This window comes from Trachemys scripta, chromosome 17, assembly GCF_013100865.1.
Source record: "Trachemys scripta elegans isolate TJP31775 chromosome 17, CAS_Tse_1.0, whole genome shotgun sequence".
Lineage (NCBI taxonomy): Eukaryota > Metazoa > Chordata > Testudines > Emydidae > Trachemys > Trachemys scripta.
In genome coordinates this window covers 14843484-14867788 of record NC_048314.1, presented here as the reverse complement: position 1 = coordinate 14867788, position 24305 = coordinate 14843484, and the positions used below count along the sequence as shown (strand labels likewise).

At 43.8% G+C, this 24305-nt stretch overlaps 2 protein-coding genes across 2 annotated transcripts in view; both read right to left on the bottom strand.

Moving 5' to 3' along the window:
* Nucleotides 1-2871, bottom strand: part of NCS1 (neuronal calcium sensor 1) — a 138701-nt gene extending 135830 nt beyond the window's left edge. The window contains exon 1 of the mRNA XM_034751901.1: nt 2759-2871. The gene's annotated coding sequence lies outside the window, so the exon portion shown is untranslated. The remainder of the gene's footprint in view (nt 1-2758) is intronic.
* Nucleotides 1-24305, bottom strand: part of GPR107 (G protein-coupled receptor 107) — a gene marked incomplete at its 5' end in the record, with an annotated part of 52687 nt that overhangs the window by 11891 nt on the left and 16491 nt on the right. Inside the window, 12 exon segments of the mRNA XM_034752017.1 lie at nt 2759-2791; nt 2793-2887; nt 3681-3758; nt 5423-5469; nt 7569-7588; nt 8198-8221; nt 18415-18545; nt 19703-19751; nt 19753-19855; nt 21369-21383; nt 21922-22034; nt 23122-23255. Coding sequence (XP_034607908.1) covers nt 2759-2791; nt 2793-2887; nt 3681-3758; nt 5423-5469; nt 7569-7588; nt 8198-8221; nt 18415-18545; nt 19703-19751; nt 19753-19855; nt 21369-21383; nt 21922-22034; nt 23122-23255 — 842 coding nt within the window.

The window sequence follows — 24305 nt, the reverse complement described above, 5'->3', positions numbered from 1 at the left end:
GAGAAACTGATATACATGGGAAAGTGGGGGTACATGACCCGTCAAATGCAGAGAACAAATCGCAAGGAGAAATTATTTCTCAGATCTCAGTCAGATTAGGGATTACTCTGTTACAAAGAGCAGGTAAAAAACAAAACAAAACACAGACATAGGTGATGGAAGCTGCTGTCCCTTTAGGGAGACCACTCTATTGTACAAGCCTCTAGGAAAGGACCAGATTCTGTCCTTCACTTAGATGGATTGGGACAGATCTAAGGTTAGTGACAACCTTGAGACTTTCATGATGGAATCCAGCATCTATAGAAACTTTACTTCACTATCCCTGCTCCTCCCTTTTCCCCTCATTCCCAATATATCAAAGCATTCCTTGCTAACCTCCCCACCCCAGACCCGCACCCAATTTATGAGAAATAATTCAGAGCAGGATAATATGCAGCACTAAATTAAAGGCCACTGAGTTTGTGCCAATTAAAATTACATTCAGTACTTCTCAACTGGATGAATTTATGGCATATTCCATTACAGAAAAGTAGAAGCATTTCTGAACCTTAGCCCTGAGGCTGTCACGGAGTGTGGGGGAGTCAGGGAGAGCTGCACCCTCACTTCCTGCGATTCACCGTGACTCTCAGCCAGCCAGTAAAACAGAAGGTTTATTAGACGACAGGAACACAGTCCCAAGCAGGGCTTGTAGGTAGAACCAGAACCCCGCAGACAGGTCCCTCAGGGGGGCAAGGAGCTTAAACCCCAGACTTGGGGTTCCCTGCATCTTCCCAGCCAGCCCAAAACTGAAACCCCCTCCAGCCGACTCACTCCCCTTCCCCGGCTCCTTCTCTAGCCTTTGTCCCGTTTCCTGGGCAAAGGTGTCACCTGGCCCCACCCCCCTTCTGGCTCAGGTATCATCCCTCAAATAAAGTCATCCCCTGCTATCCCATCCCCAATGCAGACAGTCCCAGTAAAACTAGACAACATTCCCAAGTCAATCCGCTCCGCTCCCTACTGCGTCACAGTGTCACACTGGAGGGGGGAGGCAGCTTGGGTTGAGATCCAGCTTTATTTGTGATTATTCCAGACTACAACTCTCACAGGAAGAATTCTGATCTCAATTGCAACTGCCTTTGGGCCTGGCAGGCTAGTGGGAGCACAATACTCTGGCTAGGAGCGAGGAATAAGGGGCGCAGAGAGAAGTCCAGCTCCCCAGCCCAGACACTTGCTCAAGGCTGCACTATATCAAAGCCACATGCTCAACCTCAAGGGAGAGAGGAAGGGTCACACATCACATGCTATAGCAATTCTCCAGTGGATGAAGAGAATGGCACCTAATGGCCACAGGGAAAGTATGCCTGTGTGGAATTCTCAGGGCAAGGGGCAGACAGGAACCCCTGGAAGAACATAGCACTAGTTATACGCTATAAAACTCTAGTAAGGTGAGCTGATCTGGATCTTGCAATCTCTGATCTTAGGGATTTCCCAAGGATTGGCTCAAGTTAATTCTACTGCCATCAATGGGATGTGACATGACAGCTGGAGCCAGGGGTTTAATTCCCCCAAACACTGCTCAGCCCAGGCAAAGAATGTTTTCCCTATGTAAGCATTCGTAAGCAGCCAAAAATAGCACAATTAAGTTACACCAGTGGGGCAGTGTCCCACAGTGGCTCTTAATCAAGATCAACACTGTACTCTCATAACAACAACAACAAAAGACAAAAACATCATCTCTCCAAGTCCAAATGCAGCCACTTGAGAATCAGGTACAGCTTTGGATGCACTGAAGCCTTGTCAGCACAGTAAGTAGTCTCAAACAAGCACAAAATATGAGGGGGAGATTTAATAGCCATACCACTGTCCTGCCCGTGTTTACTGGAGTATGCAGGGGACACAAGGAAGGCCAGCATTGCCATTGGCTGTGGCTATGTCTGCAAGATTTTAGAGAGATGTCCAGGAAAAATCAGACATCTTGAAGCAGAAGGGATGAAGTTGGGCTATAGTTTATAGAACGTGAGAACCATTAGCCTTTTCAGTCACCTTTATACAGCTATGAACCCACAGCAATAAAACAAGCTGATACTTCATCCTGGTATGGCATGCACATCTAAAAGCACTGTTTTAGAACAGAGGGGCATTTGGCCAAAGACAAGACATATTGTGTGTGTGGGGAGGGAGGGAGGAGGAAGGGAAGAGATCACCTTTATTAATCTAGGGCTTGATTTTCAGATGTGCTGATCATTCAGCTCCAGGGGAAGTTCATAGATCTTCAGTTGCTCAGCCCCTCAAAATTAGGGCATGTCTACACCTCAGTGCATACCACAATGCCTACCTGGCAATTTTTATCCATGATAATGCATGGAAAACTAGTGTAAGTATGTCTATCAGAAGAGCAGCACACCTCAGCCTCCAGGGTAGACATGCCCCTTAGGCTGCTAACTTTAGGAGTCCATAAATTTGAACATTTAGTGCAAGATTTCGGTACGCATGTCATTTTTTGCACCATTAAGTATCCTACTAACTTGTTGCAAACTACTATAATATTCAGTTCTGAGGTGCATAGGTGTACCATAGGTGTAACTTCTTTAGTGGTTTAGATAGCTACTGAATTTGAGTCTAACTGTATTTTTACACACACAGGCTGATCTCAAATATTGCGGGGGGGGGGGGGGGGAGAAAAGAGGGAGAAAAAATCCCCCGAAGAAAAGTGCAAGCAGCCTGTCTTTCTAACACTAAGTTGTCAAAGCCAATGAGGAAGAGGAAAAAAGGTACTTACACAGCTTCCACCTTCAAGTCATCTTCATCGTCTAAGAGAGATGTAGGTAGTGTTACCTGATGCCGGACAGAACTTGTACCCCGTAAGAACAAAGAACACAAACGTTGCCATTTCATCCAACAGCTGCAAGTAAAACAGGAAATCGAAGATTGTTCTCGTGACCCCATATTGTCATGACACATTAACCTAATAAGGGCTTCTTGGCCACTAAATATTGCATCCTATGAATGAAAGCAGAGATGCAACAAAGTGTCCCCACACCTTACTGCTGTTAATCGCTGGACAAAGAATGTTAGCCCTCTGATTTTACTGCATTCCGTGTCATTTTAAATATAGTTAGAATTCCAAATGTAATTTCAGTACTTTTAAACAACTACAGCAAGACTTTGCTTTAAGGGAAAGAGATGCCCCCTACGTCGTTTGGCACCACCAACAGTTAATGTATTCCAAAGATCCCTGCATGGTGGCTTGGATTATACTTTAAGAAACCATGTATTTTAAAGTCACTAAGCAAATACAGACTGTAGATGGAGAAGTGAAAGCTCATTTGACTGGCTCCCTGGGGTCTCAATTACCACAGGGCAACCCGTAGCCTAATTTTTTTTTCCTTTGTACACTCTTGATTAATTTCCTTCAGACATTTTAAAATCAAAAAACAAAAATTCAATAATGTAATTACTTTCAGACGTCTCGCGTATAATCCAGCAACCTTGCAGGACAAGCATGAAACTTAAAAACCCCAGCCTCTTTCCTTCCCCCATGCCCTCGGGAGTACCAGTGCTCAAGATTGGCAAAAATCAGATCTCAGCAGCAGGCTTTGAGAAGTTATATTACAATGTGGAAAAGCACCTCTGATTTTTTATTTAGTTACAGTTAAAAATGAATGAGAGAGAGAGGGAGAGAGGGAGGGAGAAAGCGTGGATAAAATTTTCCACTGGAATGGAACAGCAAACTTGACAACAATTGGAATGACCTGTGTGAAGTAAATGTAACATACAATCTATGGAAGGAGGAGAGGGGACAAGAGCAAGAGGGAGAACAATGGCATCATCTTTTTATAACCTCTTATTCAATGAAGAAATATTTCAAGCAAAGAGTTACCTGGGAAATATGTCTCATTAGGGTTATGACACTATTTGACACATAAGACGAGGGACAATTCTGTGACTTGAAATCTAAATGACTCAACCTATTACTCACATATAAAAGAGTCCCTTACATTTCAGTGGGAACATACAAGAGTTTCCATAGACTACCAAAATCAAGAGCATAGTCTATTACCCCTATGGGTTATGAAAAATGTTTGAAAGCAGGCAAGTGAAAACTACTAAGAGGTCAGTTCTCTCTTGGGATGTGTGTGCGCAGCTTCCATTGACTTCAACAGGACCTGCATGCATGTATCCCAAGGCACAATTTGGCCCCAAGCTTAATTTTTAGTATGTTTACACTACATTGTTCTAAGCCCAACAGTGCAGTCAGCAAAGCTCAGTCTGTCTCTGGAGGAAAGTTAGTAAATATTACAAATAGCAGATCCAATTTAAAGACAACCAGGGGGATACTGCCACTAGGGAAAGAAGGCAAGTTATTTTCAGCTGGAAAAGTGAGAGGAGAGTTTTAACAGCCTGTCAAGGTGCCAGAGCATGGCATCACCATGACCTGAAAGTATCTGACTGTTCTCAACTTGCCTTTACTCTAAGGTACTTACAAACTCCTTTCTCAACCAACCGTGGTGACTATTATCTGAGTGCCGTGCAATTGGCAACACTTATCACCCCCAACACCCCTCAGAAGGGACATGTATAATCCCCGTTTTACAGGTGGGGAACTAAGGGACAGAGCAACTAAGTGACTTACCCAAGGTCATTAAGGATGCAAACCCTACTGCTAAGGACATTACAAATTAGACTGAACAGCACCTGGAGAAAGACTGTAAGGAACAGTTCTCCGTGGCAGTGGGAGGTGGATACAGTGGCCTACGGGGTCTTTTTCCATCTCTGACTTCTGTAGCTATTCAGACATCCAGTTAAGCACATTAGCAGGCTATTGCCATTCAAATAATCAGCTACAAAATTTAGGCCATGTCTACACTACGGGCGCTGCAGATGTTTCCTACAGATATAGAAGGGTTTTTTCCAGTCACTGAAGGTAATTTGCCTACCCAAGTGGAGGTAGCTAGATCAACATTCTTCTGTGGACCTAGTTGCATCTATAGCGGTGGTTAGGTACAGTGCTATGCAATGTTCCTACGTCTGTCTACATTTTAAGTTATATATTTGCACTGAGGGCTGGTCTATAAGTTGTCCTCAAGCTTCAACACCAACATTTTGTAGGTGATTCAACCTCTTATAGCTATTGGTTCAGAACTTTGTGCAGTTTTAGGAAGACGGGCGAAAATCTGATTTTTTTTTTGAAAGCAAAGAATTTCAGTAAACTGATTTCTTCAGGACGGGGACCATTCTTACTGTCTCTCTACAATAACTAGCACAACAGGTCCCCCATTTCGTTTGGAGCCTCTAGATTCTCCTGAAATAATCTAAATAATAATCCACCGAAGTAGGTCCAGAATGGCTTTCTAACCCATTTTTATTCACTTCAAGCCCTGCTCACAGACAGACAGACAGACACACACACACACACACACACACATATAAGTTTCTTACTCACCATAATGTAGTAATGTCTGAACAGCTTCAGCTTTGCTAGGATAATAGCTGATGTGGAAAGAACACACAAGGCCATTAGGAAACATGTTAATACAAGCCACCTAAATAACAGGCCTCTCAGGGCTTGTCTACACAGGGAAATATACCAGTCTATTTATGCACAGTAACATAAGCTAAACCAGAAAAAGCCACTTGTTTTGAAATAAGTGTCTACACAGGGTGTTCTATTAGTGTAACTACATCAGTACATTTCCCCAGGTAGACAAGCCCTCAAGAGAGAGAGCTGAGCATTTAAAAAAATGCAGACCCTGGACAGGTTAACAGTGTCAATTATAAACCAGATTTTCTGCCACAGTCTCTGGAGGATCTGATTGTTAGGTTTTTAAATGGAGCTGGCCACTACTAAACAAGAGACAGCGTGCAGTGGTTTTAAGAGCAAAGTTTGGATCTCATGGAAGCAGTTCAGTGACAATAAATGCAAACAATGCTTTCACTCCTGAGTGTCCTTAGCAAGCAACAGAGAAAAGGAAAAATCTCTCAGTGGGATGAGGAATGAGAGTGTACTGTAGTGGGGAAATACACATTTATAGCCAGAGGAAATTGCTTGGGATAAGCCAAAAGACAGCAAGAACTTTATCAGAGGGGTTACAATCCATGATCTAAACTTGCCTTCATTATTGTGGTTCCCATTATTATTAGGCCAGTGTCCTGTAGGGTGAAATACTGAGGGAAGTGTCATTCAGTACTTGGTTTAGACTACTCTGGTCATAAGCCAACAGCTGTGGGATGAAGTGGTCTCACCAGCTGAATCTGCAGGGTCTATGACATCTTCTGAACATTTTAATCGATGCAGCTTTCAAAATCAAGTTGGGGGTGCCCTGAACATAAACAATCTAAGAACTGACCCCACCTCATGCTCACTTCTCAGAGAGATGCATCTGTCCCAGGTCAGCAGAGTCAGGGAAGCAACCTGAGTCTCCTTTGTATGAAATATGGGTGGCTGCAGAGGGCAGCCTGCCTCCCTCCCAGCTCACACAAGTCTTACGGAGTAGAATCATTCTCCAGTTCCTGCAGTAGCACTCACACATTACTGTGGTTGTTGAAAAAAGGGGCAGAGAACGGGGAAAGGGCTGACAATTAGTACGGGGCACTCCAGATTCCAGGAATTTTAGCTTGATCAAATAATTTCCCCAGAGGAGACAAGATCCTTTAAGACAAAATACGAGTGATTGATCCGTTCATTGGATAAGTTCTTAACGCAGTCCCGGGTCCTTAATGGGGAACCCCACTGCCTAGACCTAAGGGGAACATGAAGCCACCACAAACATTTTCCCCCCAGAAAGGGCAGTGTACACTTCATGGTCCAAGGGTCATGTTTTACCACAGTGCAGCTGGCTATCATCTACATCCCCACCCCACTGCAAAGGCATGTCTCCCACGGCATTCTGTACAGCAAAAGAGCACATTTTTGCAGTTTAACATCTATTCTCCTTTCTGTTCTTTCAGCTTGTACAGAGCAAGGAGTCTCTTCTGCATCTTTTGGCAAATCATATTTGAAGGTTTGTTTTCTCCACTGAGAATGTTGTTAGAAAGAAATCTCCATTTCTAAAGCTGATGCTTTACACATTATCTAGGCCTTATAGCATTTCAAACATTTTAATCCTCCAACACTTGACAGATCAGTAAATAAATATCTCCATTTTTGTGGACAAAGAAAACCAAAGCAGAGAGGGGTGCCCAATGCCACCAAAAATGTCTGGATCAGAGCTAGGATTAGAATTCAGAAGCAGCACGGATCTAGAAGCCAGAAACTTTTAATGTAACAGGTTTTAAATAGAAATCAGAAATCCTCCTCTCTCTCCCCCCCACCCCTCCAAATTCCTTGTCTACCTGATTGTTAGACTGCTGTCATGAGACAGCTAGCACATCTGCACCAGTTCCTGATGACTTGTGTTTCAGTCTCCCACACCTGTTACAGCTGCACTTTCCCCACTCCTTAAGGGTAGATTGTGTTGTCTCCACTGCATTCCTACAAGCCTCAGGGACAAGATGGTCTGCTCCTGCTGGCGCATGTTAAGATTTCTCATGTGCCATGAACACATGGCAAACAGTCCCTCACACCTCCCTCTTTTCTCCCCAACTCCAACCAGCATCACCAAATGAATGTCTCATATGTACCAGTGACTGATCACCACTGGGTCCATTCAGACAGAATGGGGTACAGGAAGGAGGATTTTTACTAATTTAGGGACATGCGCTGGTACTCTGCATAGCCAGACACCACAAACCCTGTGAAATGAGATGGATCAAAAGCACATCAGAACACTTTATCCACAGTGTCAGCTGAAGTCACTGAGCTCAGCTGTGCCAGTTCAAGATGCGTGGAATTTAAAATGGCAAAGTCTTAGAATAGCTAATCTGGGTTTCTCTGAGAAATGCTTCAAGGTGCACCATGTCAGGCAAGAGGGGTAAAAAAATTACAGCAGTGAAGCTTTTTCCTGTACCAGTCAGTCATGCTCCAGCCATAATTTAAGAGTGGTATTTGCAGTAATAAGCAGCCGCAGAGCACTCATGACAGATCCTTGCATTTTAGTCACAAACTATATAAGCTAAGGCCCTGGAGCTAAACGGCTTGTTGATTGGAAAGGTTATATAGGTTCTTACTGAATGCAGCACATACTGATGTGAATCAGAAATGGAGATCAGCAACAGATGGAGCAGCTGTCAAACTTGGTTTGAGTTTCAAGCTCTTACAGGTGGTGCAGGAATAACGCACGTGGCCTCCTGGTGCTTTAGTGACCTCAAGAATGGCAAAGGGTCCCAAGTGCTATAACCTACATTGGCAGTGTACACAGATATAATTTGCTTTCAAAGCAACTGAATAATGTAGGTTGCCAGTCCGGATTCCATGCAGGCTTCAAAGAAGAGAGCAAATCTGTCAAGCCTACAGAAAGTGTGTTTAGTGTCTGTCAAGAAAGCTACACTCAGTCAGTTCAGACAGCATCTTAAAGGTTTACATGGCAAGAAATGCTTTTTGCAATGGCTAAACTTAACTGGATTTTAAGTTTAACCAGACATGACATCCTTAAACCAATCTGAAGTGACATTTGTGACATCTCCCATAAGCAAGCTTTAATACACTAACTCCTCACTTAACGTTGTAGTTATGGTCCTGAAAAATGTGACTTTAAGCGAAACGATGTTAAGCGAATCCAATTTCCCCGTAAGAATTAATGTAAATGGGGGAGGGGGTTAGGTTCCAGGGAAATTTTTTTCACCAGACAAAAAACCATATTATATGTATTTTTTTTTATATCTATCTATATATAGATATAGATATATATATATACACACACACACACAGTATAAGTTTGAAACAAACAATTTAATACTGTTCACAGCCATGATGATTATGAAGCTTGGTTGAGGTGGTGTAGTTAGACGGTGGAAGACGGTGGGATATTTCCCAGGGAATGCCTTACTGCTAAATGATGAACTAGCATTAGGCTGAGCCCTCATGGGTTAACACGTTGTTAATGTAGCCTCACACTCTACAAGGTAGCACGAATGGAGGGAGGGGAGACAGCATGGCAGACAGAGACAGATACACAGGGAAGCAATGCAGCATCATTAGGGCAGCCATGTTGTCACAGCTGTGACAAGAAGTGTACCTTTTAATGGGAAAGGCCTCCAAGTCAAATGTGTCACCTTTGGCCACCTCCCTGGACGCAGAGTTGGGTTCTAAGTTCCCACTACACTGAGCACAACTAAGACAATGCCAACTGGATTTAAAGTGAGATACCAGCAGGGCCGCTCCAGGCACCAGCCGAGCAAGCTGGTGCTTGGGGCAGCAGATTGTTCGAGGCGGCATTCCGCCTAATCCTAGGGCAACACGGCCGCTTTTGTGTGTGTGTGTGTGTGTGTGTGTGTGTGTGTGTGTGTGTGTGTGTGTTCGTTCCGCTCCGGCCACCCTGTAGGGGGCGGCGGCGTGGAGGACGGGAGCGCCCTGCAGCAAGCCCGACAGGGCAGCTCGCGTCCTTCCCTCCCAGCCGACCGGAGCGGCGCAGCAGCAGGCGGCGCAGAAGTCGGGGCCGTGTGGCAGCCCCCCGCTGAAGCCCTGGCCCCCCCCCTTCTTTCTCCCCCCCCCCCCCCCCCCCCCCCCCCCCGACTAGCCGGGGCACATCTGCAGTGCAGGGAGTCCCCCTGCACCCTGGCTCTGGCCGCGCCGCAGGTTTTTGTTGTTGTTGTTGCCTGGGCGGCCAAAAAGCCAGAGCTGGCCCTGGATACCAGTATCAAAATCTAGTGACCAAGAACTCCATAGTCTGCCTCCACATGATTAAAGCATTCAAGAAGTCAGCATGCAAGATCCACATTTGAATCCCTGTTAATAGGTCTGAGATGGGGGAGGGGGAGGAAGCAGGAGGACTAGCTCAGTGGTTTGAGCATTGGCCTTCTAACCCCAGGGTTGTGAGTTCAATCCTTGAGGGGACCATTTAGGGATCCGGGGCAAAAATCTGTCCGGGGATTGGTCCTGCTTTGAGCAGGGGGTTGGACTAGATGACCTCCTGAGGTCCCATCCAACCCTGATATTCTATGATTGGATGTTTCACAAATACAGCTCACTTGGCTTCTGGAGTACAGACTATCAGGGACACTCTTTGTGCCATCTGTATGGATTCTCAGAGCAGCACTGGCTTCAAGTTCCGTGGAGGATGAACACTACTGTACTTTTTATATAGAACACAATTTAGCACCTAGAAAGTAAAGGACAACTTCTACACTTCAAACCCGAATTAGGGTCTCAACTTCTGATCCACAAAGCATTCTAATGAACCTACCATTGAGCAAATTACTAAGCCTCGCAACTGTGAGAACAAGAGTAGAGATTCTAAAATTTAACAGCAAGACAATGAAAGCTGACTAAGTTGTGTCTCATGGCTGTGTAAAACCCCCTTGCACATCTTGCCTCTATAGGTTTCCCTCTCCATCTCCTTTCCATTTTACAGCTTGCATCTGCTATATATATTCTGAGCTGCAGTGATCAAAACTGACAACACAAAACTCTGGAAATCAGACTCTGTCTCACTCTCTGAGTGCCTACTATGCTAATTTCAAATGCTGTAACAGGCTACAAGATGGAAAAGGGTCAGATTGATTCATAAAAAAACTACTGTCTGCCAACGTGCTTGGCTGTGATGGACAATCTGACCTTTTCAGAATATTTATGTAATAGCAATAGAAGAACTTAGGGTACAAGCAGATCAACTCCAGACAACTGTACAATATGCAAGGACAAGCCATAAAGCATCTAGAATTAACAGTATAAGGCAAGATGGGTGAGGTAATATCTTTTATTGGACCACTTCTGCTGGTGAGAGAGAGAGAGAAGCTTTTGAGCTTACACAGGCCTGGGAATAAAGAGATATTATTACTTCACCCACCTGGTCTCTAATATCAGCACGGCTACAACAACACTGCATACAGTAGTAAGGCAGCTAAAGAACACCACTAGAAAGCATTGCATGCTGTGCCAGTCCTGATGCATTAGAGAGATTTAATTCCCCCATGCCAATACCAAAGAATACACTGGAAGTTTCCTGAACTATTTCCCATTTTCAAGGATGAACACACATTTACTCCCTGAAGTCTAATCAAAGAATAACTCAGGAAAGCAGGAGCCAATAATCACTGAAGATACAGTACATTCCTATGCCAGAATGGAAACGGACTCAACAACTAGATTGGAAATTAGTATTACATTTGTCTCTGGCACCAAGCATAAGCAACAGAAAAGGTCACAGATTAACCCCTTTAACCTCTGTTAGGGGAAACAACAAACAAACAAACAACAACAAAAAGGAGCTTTTATCCCAAACACCTAATTTAAGAGGTGCACACTCATGAGAAAGCAAGCCCAGAGCATAGGATAAACAATTTTATCATCTCAAACATGAGGCAGTCATACAACCTATAGCCTAGACTTGCATTTGACACCTGTATTTGCAGTACTGGAGACAGTGGAACAATACAGCCCTACTCCCCTTATTAATGTTAACTCAGATCCTCCAGTGCTGATATCAGTTATGGTCTAGATGCTTTATTAGCGCCAGGCTGTATCGTCTCAAGATTTTAGATGTTAGCATACATCCATGGGTGTGGTTTCTTTTTCACAAAGACCTGCAGAGGTGTCTTAGGGCCAGATCCTGCAAAGCACCACACGTTGTTAGGAGCAGAGGGCATTCAGCAGCTTGCAGGACTGGGCCCTTCAGTTTGCAGTGTTTTTATGTATTGCGGCAGCAGCAGTAGAGTCTCAATGTGGAGGGTGATCAAGGTTTTTTTCCATGGGGCGGGGGTGGGCAAGTGTGCGGGAACTGATTTGCCCACTGCACAGCACAAAGGGAACAGTGCCCAGCAGCTATTAGCTGCAACATATTTCCTCTAATACTGCTGCCAACCAGGGCATGCTGCAGTGCTTCAGCAAAATTGCTAACAGTTCGTGACCAGACTGCACCAAGTTCCACGTCCCTCCACACATACACAGGAGAGGGGCAGAAGAAAGACTGCAGCTGGATTATTTTCTCCCCCTGGAAAGACAGAGAGGGCTTTAAGCCCAGTCATCCTACAGTATAAACAGAGGGCCACGTATAGCTATTGAGAATTTAAATGACAGTCGCAACATAGGAAGGGTAGATAATCTACAGAACTGTATTCCTATCTCTTCCCTCTCCCCTCACAGTTCTAGTTGTGAGGGATGGAGACTAGAATGAGATTGCAGATAAGTGATCCACCAGCTAAATAAATGATTCCACTAGACTTGTCAGGATTGCTCCCCTTAATCCTTTGGGGAGTTTCCTATGCTCGCGTCTTCAGATTTGTAAATGACACATTTGCAATCATCAATAGCTGCAGAATAAAAGGAAAGCAAGGATTTGGAGGAGGCTGTGCAGGTGGGGGAAACGGACTAGAGGAGATGCAGTGAGGCTTTTGCTTAAGTTTAAAGAAGGGGAGGTAAGAAAGCTCTAAAATGCACTAGAGTTATCTGTCAAGTGATAGGAAGAGAGAAACCAACCTAGCCCAGTTGGATGTTTGTATCCCACTGCTCTGCAGGCCAACCAGTAACCTGGGCAGAAGCCAGCCATTTTGCTTTAAGAGAATGGAAGGAGCACCTCAGACGAGGCAGAATAACGCACCCAATTGGAGACGCTTTATATCTGAACCACCTCCAGCAAAATCTAAATTGTCCTGGGACAGCGATGAGCATAAGACAAAAGCCACATGGCCATTGTTATTACTTCTTCCAGAGATTCATGCAGGCTGCAATTAATTCTCATTAATTAGCTCAGCCACCTCAGCATTTAGTGGGCTTTTTAAATAGTTCTGGGTAAGTGAACCCACTGGGCTTGTAAGCACAGCTGTGACCATGGCAAATAGAATTATTTGTCAGACAGCCTTTTACTTCATTTTCTATTCCAGTCAGACTGCAGTCACGACTGTGCCAGGCTCCTGGGGTTACTACCTAATCAACATGTTGAGCTGTGGCTGGAAAAGGGTCAGACTTGCAGCTTAGTAGACATGTGGGCAGGCAAAACTGCCAGGATACTAAGTCGTCGAGTGCCTGGGCTACCAGGTTTGGTAGTTCTGAAGGCTTCTCTGTGACCAAGATTTTAAAAATATTTCCTTAAAGGGGCGAAGTCTTCTTCATCAGTGGGAAGGTTGCCAAAAGGACCAAATGCCAGGGGAAATGGCTATTGAATTTCTGGTGTAAATTCCCAAATGCCCTACAAAGTAGTGAAGAGAGAAATAGGGGAAGCAGCTTTAGAGGTAATAACAGACATTAAATCCTGGCAGGGAATAGGCAGTCCAACCAGGACTGTGTCTGCCTGTGCAAGATCCAATCCATTCTAATCACAGAGTACGCAGCACAGCAGCTAGGCTGCGTGATGGAAGGATCTAGTCACTTTCACTACTTAAAAAGGAGAGACCATTTTAATTCATGAAAGAATTCTAATGAATTTACAGTCAACGTTTGCTATTTAAAAGCCCGTCTCATTTTCCCTGTATCATGACAGATAGGCATATACTTGTATAAAACAAGCGCAAACTCATTTCACTTTGATTATAAGGCAGACCAAATTATCCTTCATCTTTGAAAGAGTTATCCAGGGTGGGACCCATCAGCAAAATTCTGCTGCTGGCCCCACTTTCCTGTTAATTACTTAACTGAAGATTCTAATTTGGAGCCCAAGAATCCTATCAACAGCAGCATAATTACTCTGCCTTTAATGAAAAACATTTGGATCTGGCAAGTGAGGCCACATCATCCCATCACAGTGGCAGCTGCTCCTGCCACAAACTAAGACTAAGCAATATTTTTTCCTGGCACACTATTTCTTTAGCTGCTCTTTTTTATTAGCAGCAGCTGGTTGGCCATTTGGCTATGGAGAGAGAGATACACTATAGTAGGGGAGACAAAGGGGTGGCAGAGGAAGAACAAAAAGCAACACATTTCCTTCGTAGTTTCAAGTATTATCCAGAGATTTTGCAATGACAGGGAATCCCTGAATTTGCAGGATTCTTTTGCTCACTATGACACAATGGTTGGAGTTATACAAATAAGTACTTGGAAAAAAGATGGATAGCAGCGTTCAGATTTTATTTGAATCTTGATCCTGTGCCTCACATTTTACTGTTGGCAACTCTTAAGCGCCTCATGTTGAGCAGCCTTGATGTCAGCTGCTTCACCTTTCTGTTTTCGTCAGTGCATCTGGACACTGAGCAAACTCCATAGCACCATCTGGTGAAAAAATAGTCAACTGCAAGCTGTGGGGGGTCTACCGGCATTACTTCAGGCCACACAAATCTAGGGTTTGATCATTGCAGCCAGGCCCCAGATACTGAATTGTCAGCATCTATGTATTTACATAGCTCATTACAAGCAAACAGTGATTCTACCTTGAGCACGCTCATGCACGCGCGCGCGCACACACACACACACACACACACACACACACACACACACGTTATTTGTATTGCAGTAGCACCTAGAGGTCACAATTAAGAATAAGCACCACACAAAGTGACCCTGACCCAAAGATCTTACAATCTAAGCCAGGGGTTGGCAACCTTTCAGAAGCGGTGTGCTGAGTCTTCATTTCTTCACTCTAAGTTAAGGTTTTGCACGCCAGTAATACATCTTAATGTTTTTAGAAGGTCTCTTTCTACAAGTCTATAATATATAACTAAACTATTGTTGTATGTAAAGTAAATAAGGTTTCTAAAATGTTTAAGAAGCTTTATTTAAAACTAAATTAAAATGCAAAGCCCCCCGGACTGGTGGCCAGGACCCAGGCAGTGTGCGTGCCACTGAAAATCAGCTCACGTGCCGCCTTCAGCACCTGTGCCATAGGTTGCCTACCCCTCATCTAAGCATACGTTGAGACAAAAGGTGGATGCAAACCAAACCAGATGCAGGGAGGAGGACAAGTACAATGAATTCCTTTTTAAGTGTGTTTTATCTTCTGGGGCAGCATGGTAGATTGTCCCATTAGAAATCATTAATAGTGATATTTGTGTTAGATAATTTATGGTAGCAGCTCTTATATCCATTTCCAGTAGTAATTTTAACACTTCCGTGGTGCTTTTCATCCTTAAATCTCAAAATACTGTACCCATCTTTGTAATCATTACTTTGACTTATAACATTACAAATAAACACTGTCAGAGTTCAGCAAGCTTTGTAGCATGGACAGTATCTTCTTGCTTAAGTGTCTACAGCAGGGGTAGGCAACCTATGGCATGTGTGCCAAAGGCGGCACACGAGCTGATTTTCAGTGGCACTCAAACTACTCGGGTCCTGGCCACCGGTCCGGGGGGTGGGTGGGGGGCCTCTGCATTTTAATTTAATTTTAAATGAAGCTTCTTAAACATTTTAAAAACCTTATTTACTTTACATACAACAATAGTTTAGTTATATATTATACACTTATAGAAAGAGACCTTCTAAAAACGTTAAAATGTATGACTGGCACACGAAACCTTAAATTAAAGTGAATAAATGAAGACTCGGCACACCACTTCTGAAAGGTTGCTGACCCCTGGTCTACAGCATGTTTTACACTGCATGCACTTCACTACCACCTCCTCAAGACAGATATTTTAGGGTTTCCTGTACCAGAGTGCCCTCTGCTGAATTGGAAAATGACATCTAAGTTCTGCATTACCCTATGAAAGCTACATGTAAGGGGTAGGGATGAGACACTGGGATATTATCCATTTAATATAGGTTCCACTGGTAGGAGAAAGCTCTTTTGCTACTACTTAAAGTAATGTCAAGAGGTTAGCATATTATTGCTCTTTTAAACCCTTTTCACTGAAGAGGGTGATCGCCGCTTATGGCTCCAAGCAGGCAGTATGCTGCAGCAACAGAAGCCACTCTGCAGGAATGACATCTCAAGGACCCAGTCCCATTCGTCTGCTCACATGATTTAAAAAAAAAAAAAAAACACACACACACACCCTATCACCTGTGGGTGAACAAGGTACACAAAGTGATCGTTCTTTATCTGACTTATCAATCCTCATCCTCAAAGGAAACCAGCACAAACACTTTCAAAAGATGAACCTGGGAGCTTAAATTCATTAGTCTGCGGACACTAAAAAATCATGAATTGAACAGGATTTACGGCTTATTACCACAATCTGTAACCCACTAACTGCCTCTTTTTGTCCTATGACTGAAGAGGTGCTAATGGGCTACTCTACCTTGTATGGTCCCTGACAATATGTGCTAACTACTTATGCTAAACTACCTGTTCCACCTTGTGTTTTGTTGCGACTGGAGTATCTTTCCCAGACCTGAAGAAGAGCTCTATGTGGCTTTCACCAAAAGAAGTTGGTCAATAAAAGATATTACCTCACCCAACTTGTCTCTTGCTCACATGAGTCATCCTACTGGTTTAAATGAAACTATCCACATAAGGGTGGATCTGGATTTCAAACCAAGATTTCAATGCCAATTTATGTCAACATCTTGGCAACAGAGGGACACTGCATTTGTGATAAAACACCACAGAATATTTCATTAAAAATAAGAACTTTCTGGAAGCAAGCCCTGGTCTACACTAGAGTTAGGTCAACGTAAGGTAGCTGACGTGGATCTAACTCAGTAACTGTCTACACTAAAATGCAGTTCCCACCAATGTAACTCGCTCACTACATCAACTTAATAAGGCCGTCTCCACTAGCAAGCTTACAGCGACACAGCTGTACTGATGCAGCTGTACCGCTGTAAGATCACTCGAGTAGCTGCTCTATGCAGATGGGAGAGAGCTTTCCCATCGACATAATTAAACCATCTCCAATGAGCAGCAGTAGCTATGTCCACAGAAGAGCATCTCCTGCAGACATAGTGCTGTCCACACTGGCGCACCTGTCCGTGTAACTTATGTCGCTCAGAGGGTTTGTTTTTTTTCACATCCCCGAGCGACATAAGTTATACCGACAAATGTGCTAGTGTAGACATGCCTCGCTCCAACTCCGTGAGAGACGTAGTGCTTAAGTCCATGTAGTTAGGTCGACGTGGTGTCAGTGTAGACACTGCATTGCTTACATCGACTGTGGCTGTCTTTCAGAAGCTGTCCCACAATGTTCCACACTGACATTTAAATTGGTGCAAGCGCTCCTGGTGAGGACATGCACTGCCAGCACAAAGAGTAGTTAATTACAGCGGTGGCTGTTAGTCGAGGTAACTGAGGTCGACTTAATTTTGTAGTATAAACTTGCCCTAAGATTTTGCTTCCAAGAAGTTGCAGGCACAAGGTTAGTCACTGGAGTACATCTCTGTCTCTTTCACCAAGAGAAGTTGATGAAACGAGAGAAGTCATGAGAACAGTTTCTGACGTTAGGGATTTGGAAAGAATTGTCACAGTAAGTATTTATACATTTTTACTATAGAAAAAGCTTTAGCATGCAAGTTAACACTCCCATTCTATTTACATTATTGTATTTACAACATTGTTAGCGGAAACCCTGAAGTTTGGTTTGGTTGTATTTTATTTTATTTATTTTTTTTGAGCGGGGCGAGGGGAGGTAAGGTATGGGGAAGAGAGGCATTTAGGAGTTCCTGGAGGACATTCTACAGTGTCAGGGGAAATGTCACTGATAATTGAAATAGCCTTCTGTCAAAGGACTAGAACTGCACAAAGGCAACCCAATTTAACCATACAACTAGCCAAGCTGGAGATGAGGCTTAACTCCATATCTGAGCAGTCTGAAGTTTTCTAGAGTATGGCATGGAATATCTGCACAAGAGGTGTGCATTTACAATGATGGGCTTGTGAAGTTTATTATACACGAGGTTTATGTTCCTTTCTCTGTTACAGGAAAAAAATCAAGAGGACTAAGGATCAAAATATGGGAGCCATTCTTCTTTTACTAATCAAAGGAGCCAGAAGCTCCTTTGTCTCCTCATTTAAGCCCAGCTGCTTGTCTGATTAAGACTAAAATGCAATTCAGCAGACAAATATTCTGGCTAAATGCCTCTTTTAAGGACCAAAGATAGAAATAATTCAGTTCATGATTTTGTTTAGCCAACAACATTTCCTTGCCAAGTAGAGTAGAAGGAAGGGCAGGGAAGTGTTCCTTATAGGATCGTTCCTTGTAAAGCGAGGTAAATAAATACAGATACTGGCTGAAAATAGCGTCTTCCACTGGACGTAGCCAGCACCACTGATTTAACATCTGGTTGCCTGACTTTCAAACCTAGATCATTAAAACAAAAAACTGCTTCTGTATCTAATGACTTCAGCACTTCTGAAAGGCCTCAGATTGATTTTCTTGGCTTTAAATTATAATAAAAGCAACACCTCGCGACCCTTGCCCCCCTCCCCAATTACCTTGTGTGACCCCCTGTAGGTTGCAACCCATCATTTGAAAAAAATCACTGCCCTAAACCATCAGGACCACAGAAGCCACGTATTGTACACAATGACTCACCATATTACTGGAAATAGGATGGCTCCACAACACAGTAGGTCTACCAGGAATAGAATTCGTTTCCACAGCCCATGGTCAGTTGTTGCCTCTTCTCTTGACTCTAGGATGATGTATGCCACATTTGCCAGGACCTACAGGACACAACAAGACATTAACACTGCTTCACAGGACCACTCGACAAAAAGAGACTAAAAGTGGCATCATGGGGCTCCATTTTTGTCTCTCAGCGACTCCAGATCAAGTGCACCCATTTTACATGGAAAAAGTTGTGGTTGGTTGTTTTTTTTGGGCTGTCAGCTCTGCAAACTCAGTCTGCCCTCATAGAAAGAGCCCACACTGACACTCATGAATCAACACCTGTAATTATGCTCAGCAACACTGCACCCTTTTGTCTAAAAATAATATGCTCAGTGACACCTTCAAAGGATTTTCACAGGTGTAATTGACTGAACATAATTTCTGCTGATATATAAGAATAAATAGAATCCTTGTTACTCTTTTCTTGTGCTGATCTATAGTGCCAATGGGAATAAGAAATAGCAAACTTATTCATTTAAATATGTAGATAGAACTGAATACACACAAGGAGCAGATGGGCCAGTACTGAGGGCCAGCCTCCTGGTCTGTCTAAACTGAGTGAACGACTCAATGTTCTGTGCTTCACATCCCACCTCTCCTGCTCTATGCGTGTCCCAATGGCATCCAAGATCTGTGCTGTGGTTTTTAAAAAACAGGAAGCTAGATTACAAGGTAAGAGGACTAAGGTCCACTGTCCGATGCCTCCAGTACTACTACTTCTGGAGTAGGAGGTGCATTCTGGCCACTATGAACACATTGGGCATATTTGACCTGAAAGCCTGGAGACCTCCAATTCTAGACTCCTTCTGCTAACCTCATTTCAGTGGTATAGGGCAGCTAGTCCCTGATCTCTGCTTAGTAATTTAACACTATTCTAGGGGCCAAATTCAACCCTAGTGTAAGTGAATGCAACTTCATGACAGTCAGTGCCCATTTGGTCCCTTGGATCTGCTATTCAACATGGGTGAAAGTTAAAAAGTCACTCAAGTGATCAGACGTTGCCTCCTCCACAGACACTCAAGAGATTACAACTCGAGCTCCACTGTACTATCACTGCATTTATAGGCTTGTTCTGGGAATAGCTTTGCTGTGCTACACTTGATGACCAGTACTCTAGTGCAATTTATCATCATGTGGGAGACCTTAGGCTAGAACCCACCTTTTAGGAGCATTTAATCCTAATCCTAATTGTTGCCAGTTCTGTCCTCACCTGTAGTGGGATGACAATCATAAAGACCTTTTTGTCTTTATCTGAAAGGATGTTTAATGAAAGCCCAGCCAGTGCCGATCAGTACGATGGTGATGAACAGCAGAAGGTCCTTCAGCCTAAAAAAGGAACAAATATAGCAGTGATACACAGATCCTAGTAGAGAGCAAGAGAGAGAGCCTAGAGCACTGGGACTGGTGCAAGACCTGAGGCCTGAACCAAAGTCAGGCCATGTATTAAAGCAAATGCTTACAAGTTCACACTCTGGTACACGAACTTGGCAAAGGTACTGCTAGCATTGCTAAAACACAGGCACTCCTAGGAAGTACTAGTCACTGGATATGTATGTGAACACACTCCAAAAGATTAGCACTGGTACTTCCTGACCTGACACAAGGTAAGAGCAATGATGAATAGGGATGATTTGCTTGAGACATTTGCAGCAAGGTACCGGGGGGGGGAGGGGGGGGAGGAGAGGAGAGACAAGCCGATGTCATGAAACACATAAGGTGGTATGTAAGTTGTTTGTCTCAGTCTATAAACATTGGGGCACCTTGCCTTAAAACTTTGTGTGGCTAAAGGGAAGAGAGAAATTTCCACTGCTGACTGTGCTGCTCCTTACTAGTGGGCACTCGTGTTAGTGTACCTGAAGCCCCTATGGGCCGCTAGGACCATGCCTTGAAGGCAATAAACCTAGCTGAGTGTCCTTGTCACCGAACTGTGCCTGTGATCTTTCTTTATAAACAACATTGAGGTTTGGTGAATTAGCAGGCTGCACTCTTTGCTAGACCTTTGGAAGAGGAGGAGAGCTTTAGAAATGAGCTAGCAGAGCTGGCGGTTATGGTTGAGTGTAACATCTTCGTGGCGGTTGGTGGGGATTCCTTCATCAAGTGCATGTCTCATGAAAGAAGGGCCACCGCCTCTGTTACTGTAAAGCGCTGCAGGGATTTTGGGTGAGCAATACTTTATTAGACAGGAGAGTATCTGGTTAACTAAGTCCAGGCTCAAGAATGCATGTCATGATTTTATTTCACATGTAACCAATTGTTTCCAATACTTTTATTTGAATCTCTAAGCTGTGTTATATAAACTTATACTACATTTCAGTACTGTGAGTTAGGCAGAGCAGTGAACGGAGGTGAAACTGGTAAGCTGGGGTGTACTGTTTCTTTGGAAGCAGTATACCTGCAGGTCCTGAAAGGGTCCAGTGGATCAGGGGCTGGACGCTCCAGGAAGAAATTTGGAGGGCTCAGGGCTATCGCTAACCCAGAGAGAGAGAGCGGGGCCTATGAGGCCTAGAGGGGAGGGCTTGTGTTGCCCGTGGGCAGTGGAATTGGGGAGCTGACCCACAATAGGCACAGACAAGGCTTCCTCACGCTAAGGGCAGGCTGGTAGCGAGGTGCCTCACAACCCTAGGTACCTTCGGGAAGCGTTACAGAGAAGAACGATCAACAAAGAAAGCATGGAAGGAAGAGGACAGCAAGAAAGGATATGGAAGACAGAGGACACAATGGAAAGACTGTCAAGAGAAGTTTGCAGAGAAAAGAAGCGGAACTCCAAGACCTATGAACGCATGCTATGGACCAGATGGAGGGGCAAAGAATCATGGGCACTTCTGACCCCATGTAAACAGGAAAAGGAGTTGAGAAGTAAAGATGTGCACGACCACTCCACCCCGATATACCTGCCTGCAGCCACATCACTTAGGGCTGTAACTTCATCAGCTCTACTAGGCTAAGTCAAACTTTAGAACTTGAAGGAAACCCAAAACTTCTGCAGCAGTGGTGCTGACTCATTAGACAGCAGCCTTTGCTTGATGTCTATAAGAAAAGGAATACCCACCTTTGCGCCAACACACAACGTTGATATCTTGGCCAACGGTGGTCTTTAGCATTCCCATTGTACTACTTCCAAGAACAGGAAGGCTAGTTCTCTATCCTAATCAAATTTCAATGTGAAGTTGACACTCTGTGGCTGCTGAGTGTCCCCTGTAGTTTTAACGATTAACATTAACTTCTCCTCCTAAGAAATACTGCACAACATTGCTGGCACAATATCCTTGCCATGTTCCACCCCAGAGGCAGCTGTGTTTCAGTAATGTGAGAAATGATCCATATATAGCTAATTTGGAAAGTGTTTTGGAATCTCAGCAGGGAACATGCTGTAAGGGCACAAGCTGCCATTTCCCTGATATACCTTGCCCTGCTTTCCATTTGTTCCACTTCCCCCATAAGGGAGAAACAAATAGAGAATATTTACTGCACGGAACATCAAGGACAGAGACTTTGTGAAAGGGAGGGCTGCCACTAGCCAGTGAATCTTAAACACATCATTCCTGTAAACACAAGGAGGCAGAAGTAGCATAAACCAGGAGTCCCATAGAGGCACATTAAAAAAATGCCCCTTGAGATACCGTATCATATACGGACACATTCTGTCTGAGGCTTATAAACCAAGCTTCCTGTTAAGGCACCATTCTCTTCAATAAATGTTTCCATCTGAAGTAAAGATAAATGTGTGTATTTAAAATGGCAGTGCTGTAAGACTATGTTTTGCGTAAGGATCACTTTAGAAAATTCAAGAGACAAGGTGCGTGAGAATCTTTTATTGGACCAACTGCCATTGGCGAGAGAGAGAGAGAACGAGAACACAGAACTCGGTCCAATAAAAGATATTGCCTCACCCACCTTGTTTATCTAATATCCGACTGACACGGCTACACCACCACTACATACAACCGTAGAAATTCACCTTAGTTTATATTATAATTATAATATAATAATAATTAATGGAGATATCCTAACTCCTAGAACTGGAAGGGACCTTGAAAGGTCATCAAGTCCAGCCCCCTGCCTTCACTAGCAGGACCAACTACTGATTTTGCCCCAGATCCCTCAAGTGGCCCCCTCAAGGATTGAACTCACAACCCTGGGTTTAGCAGGCCAATGCTCAAACCACTGAGCTATCCCTCCCCCCCAAAGTTTCAAAGTTAGCTCATTTCACGCAGCTAACAAATTCATAGTTCTTTGCATTTTGAAGTCATTTTGTTCCTTTTGGGACTTCATATCCTCAGGTGGTACCTCTAGAGCGCCTGTTGAGCTACAGAAGTATCCACTACCTGTCAGTAACAGCAGTCCCTACAGTTACCATTCCAAATTAAGCTTTCTCGGCAAATCAAATAGCCTTCAGGAATAAAAAACAATTTTGGTAAGGTTTATATTTAGAAGCTTTTTAAGCATGCAAGACTGTTTAAAACTACAACGTTGTTTTACTGTAACTCAAAAAATGGTTGAATCAAGTTCAGTTGGGAGACGGGAGGCCAAGGGAAGGCAAGAGGAGGAAAACAGACAAAACTGTTCCCCTGCAGAGACCAAGACAAGCCAGGTTCACACTTGTCATGATGCTGTAGAAAATTAGTTTACCTGCATTTACGAAGGATGTGGATCCACACGGTCCCAGAAAGAAAGAAGAGGAGAGCCATAGAAATGTAGTGCTTTGGAAGTGGGATCTCACCCGCCGAGAGGTAACTTTCAGGGTTCTTTTCCTTGATCTCTATCTGAATAGAGAAGAGAAGTGTTAGATGTGTAGCTGAGAGAGACCTTTGACTATCGCCATTAGCTTAATTATTGCAATTCACAATCACAGATGTACGAGCTTAGAATTCATATTCCTAAAGTAATAGTGCTTTCCACCCCAAGAAGTCCCAGAATACTGCACACTAAACACACAGGAATCACTTCTTTGAAATGCAGCTGCTGTTTAATCATGAACAGTAACATTATACAATAAGAGAGGACAGGAACTGAAGATGCCTTCTGCTGCTTGAGTTGCATAGGGTAATTCAGGGAAGCAGAATGTAACTTCCTCCAGGAACAACTTATTACAAGCAGTGAATTGTATAGTCTGTCCATACTTGAATCAGACACACTAGCAGAGCCTTGTTTAAATACAGAGCACAGCTCAGATTCTAATGTGTACAAGCCTTCACAAAGATTCATAAAACACTTAAAATCTCTTACATCCATTACAATAGATTTCTTCTCCTGTCAGGGGGAAGGAAGCACTTTCCTACTGCAATTCTACTACAGAGATTACTGCTACAGCAAGTGAAACCAAGTTTTCACATCAACTGAACTCTTCAAGTGCTTTTTTTAAAAAGCTGGAATTTGTTCGGATTGTGTTTAAAAAGCCCTACTGAGGCTGGTGCTAACAGACATAAAAAAGCGAAACACCAGTTAAATCAACTTGGATCTTCACATAACCCCACCCACCACCACCTTCAACTCGAGTCTCATTTCCCCTCCTACCGACCCATCTCATTCTTGCAGATTATAAAGGTGCAGCTCAGGGAAGCTTTAGGCCTGGTCCACACTAACCCCCCACTTCGAACTAAGGTACGCAAATTCAGCTACGTTAATAACGTAGCTGAATTCGAAGTACCTTAGTTCGAACTTACCGCGGGTCCAGACGCGGCAGGCAGGCTCCCCCGTCGATACCGCGTACTCCTCTCGCCGATCTGGAGTACCGGCGTCGACAACGAGCACTTCTGGGATCGATCCCAGAAGATCGATTGCTTACCGCCGGACCCGGAGGTAAGTGTAGACCT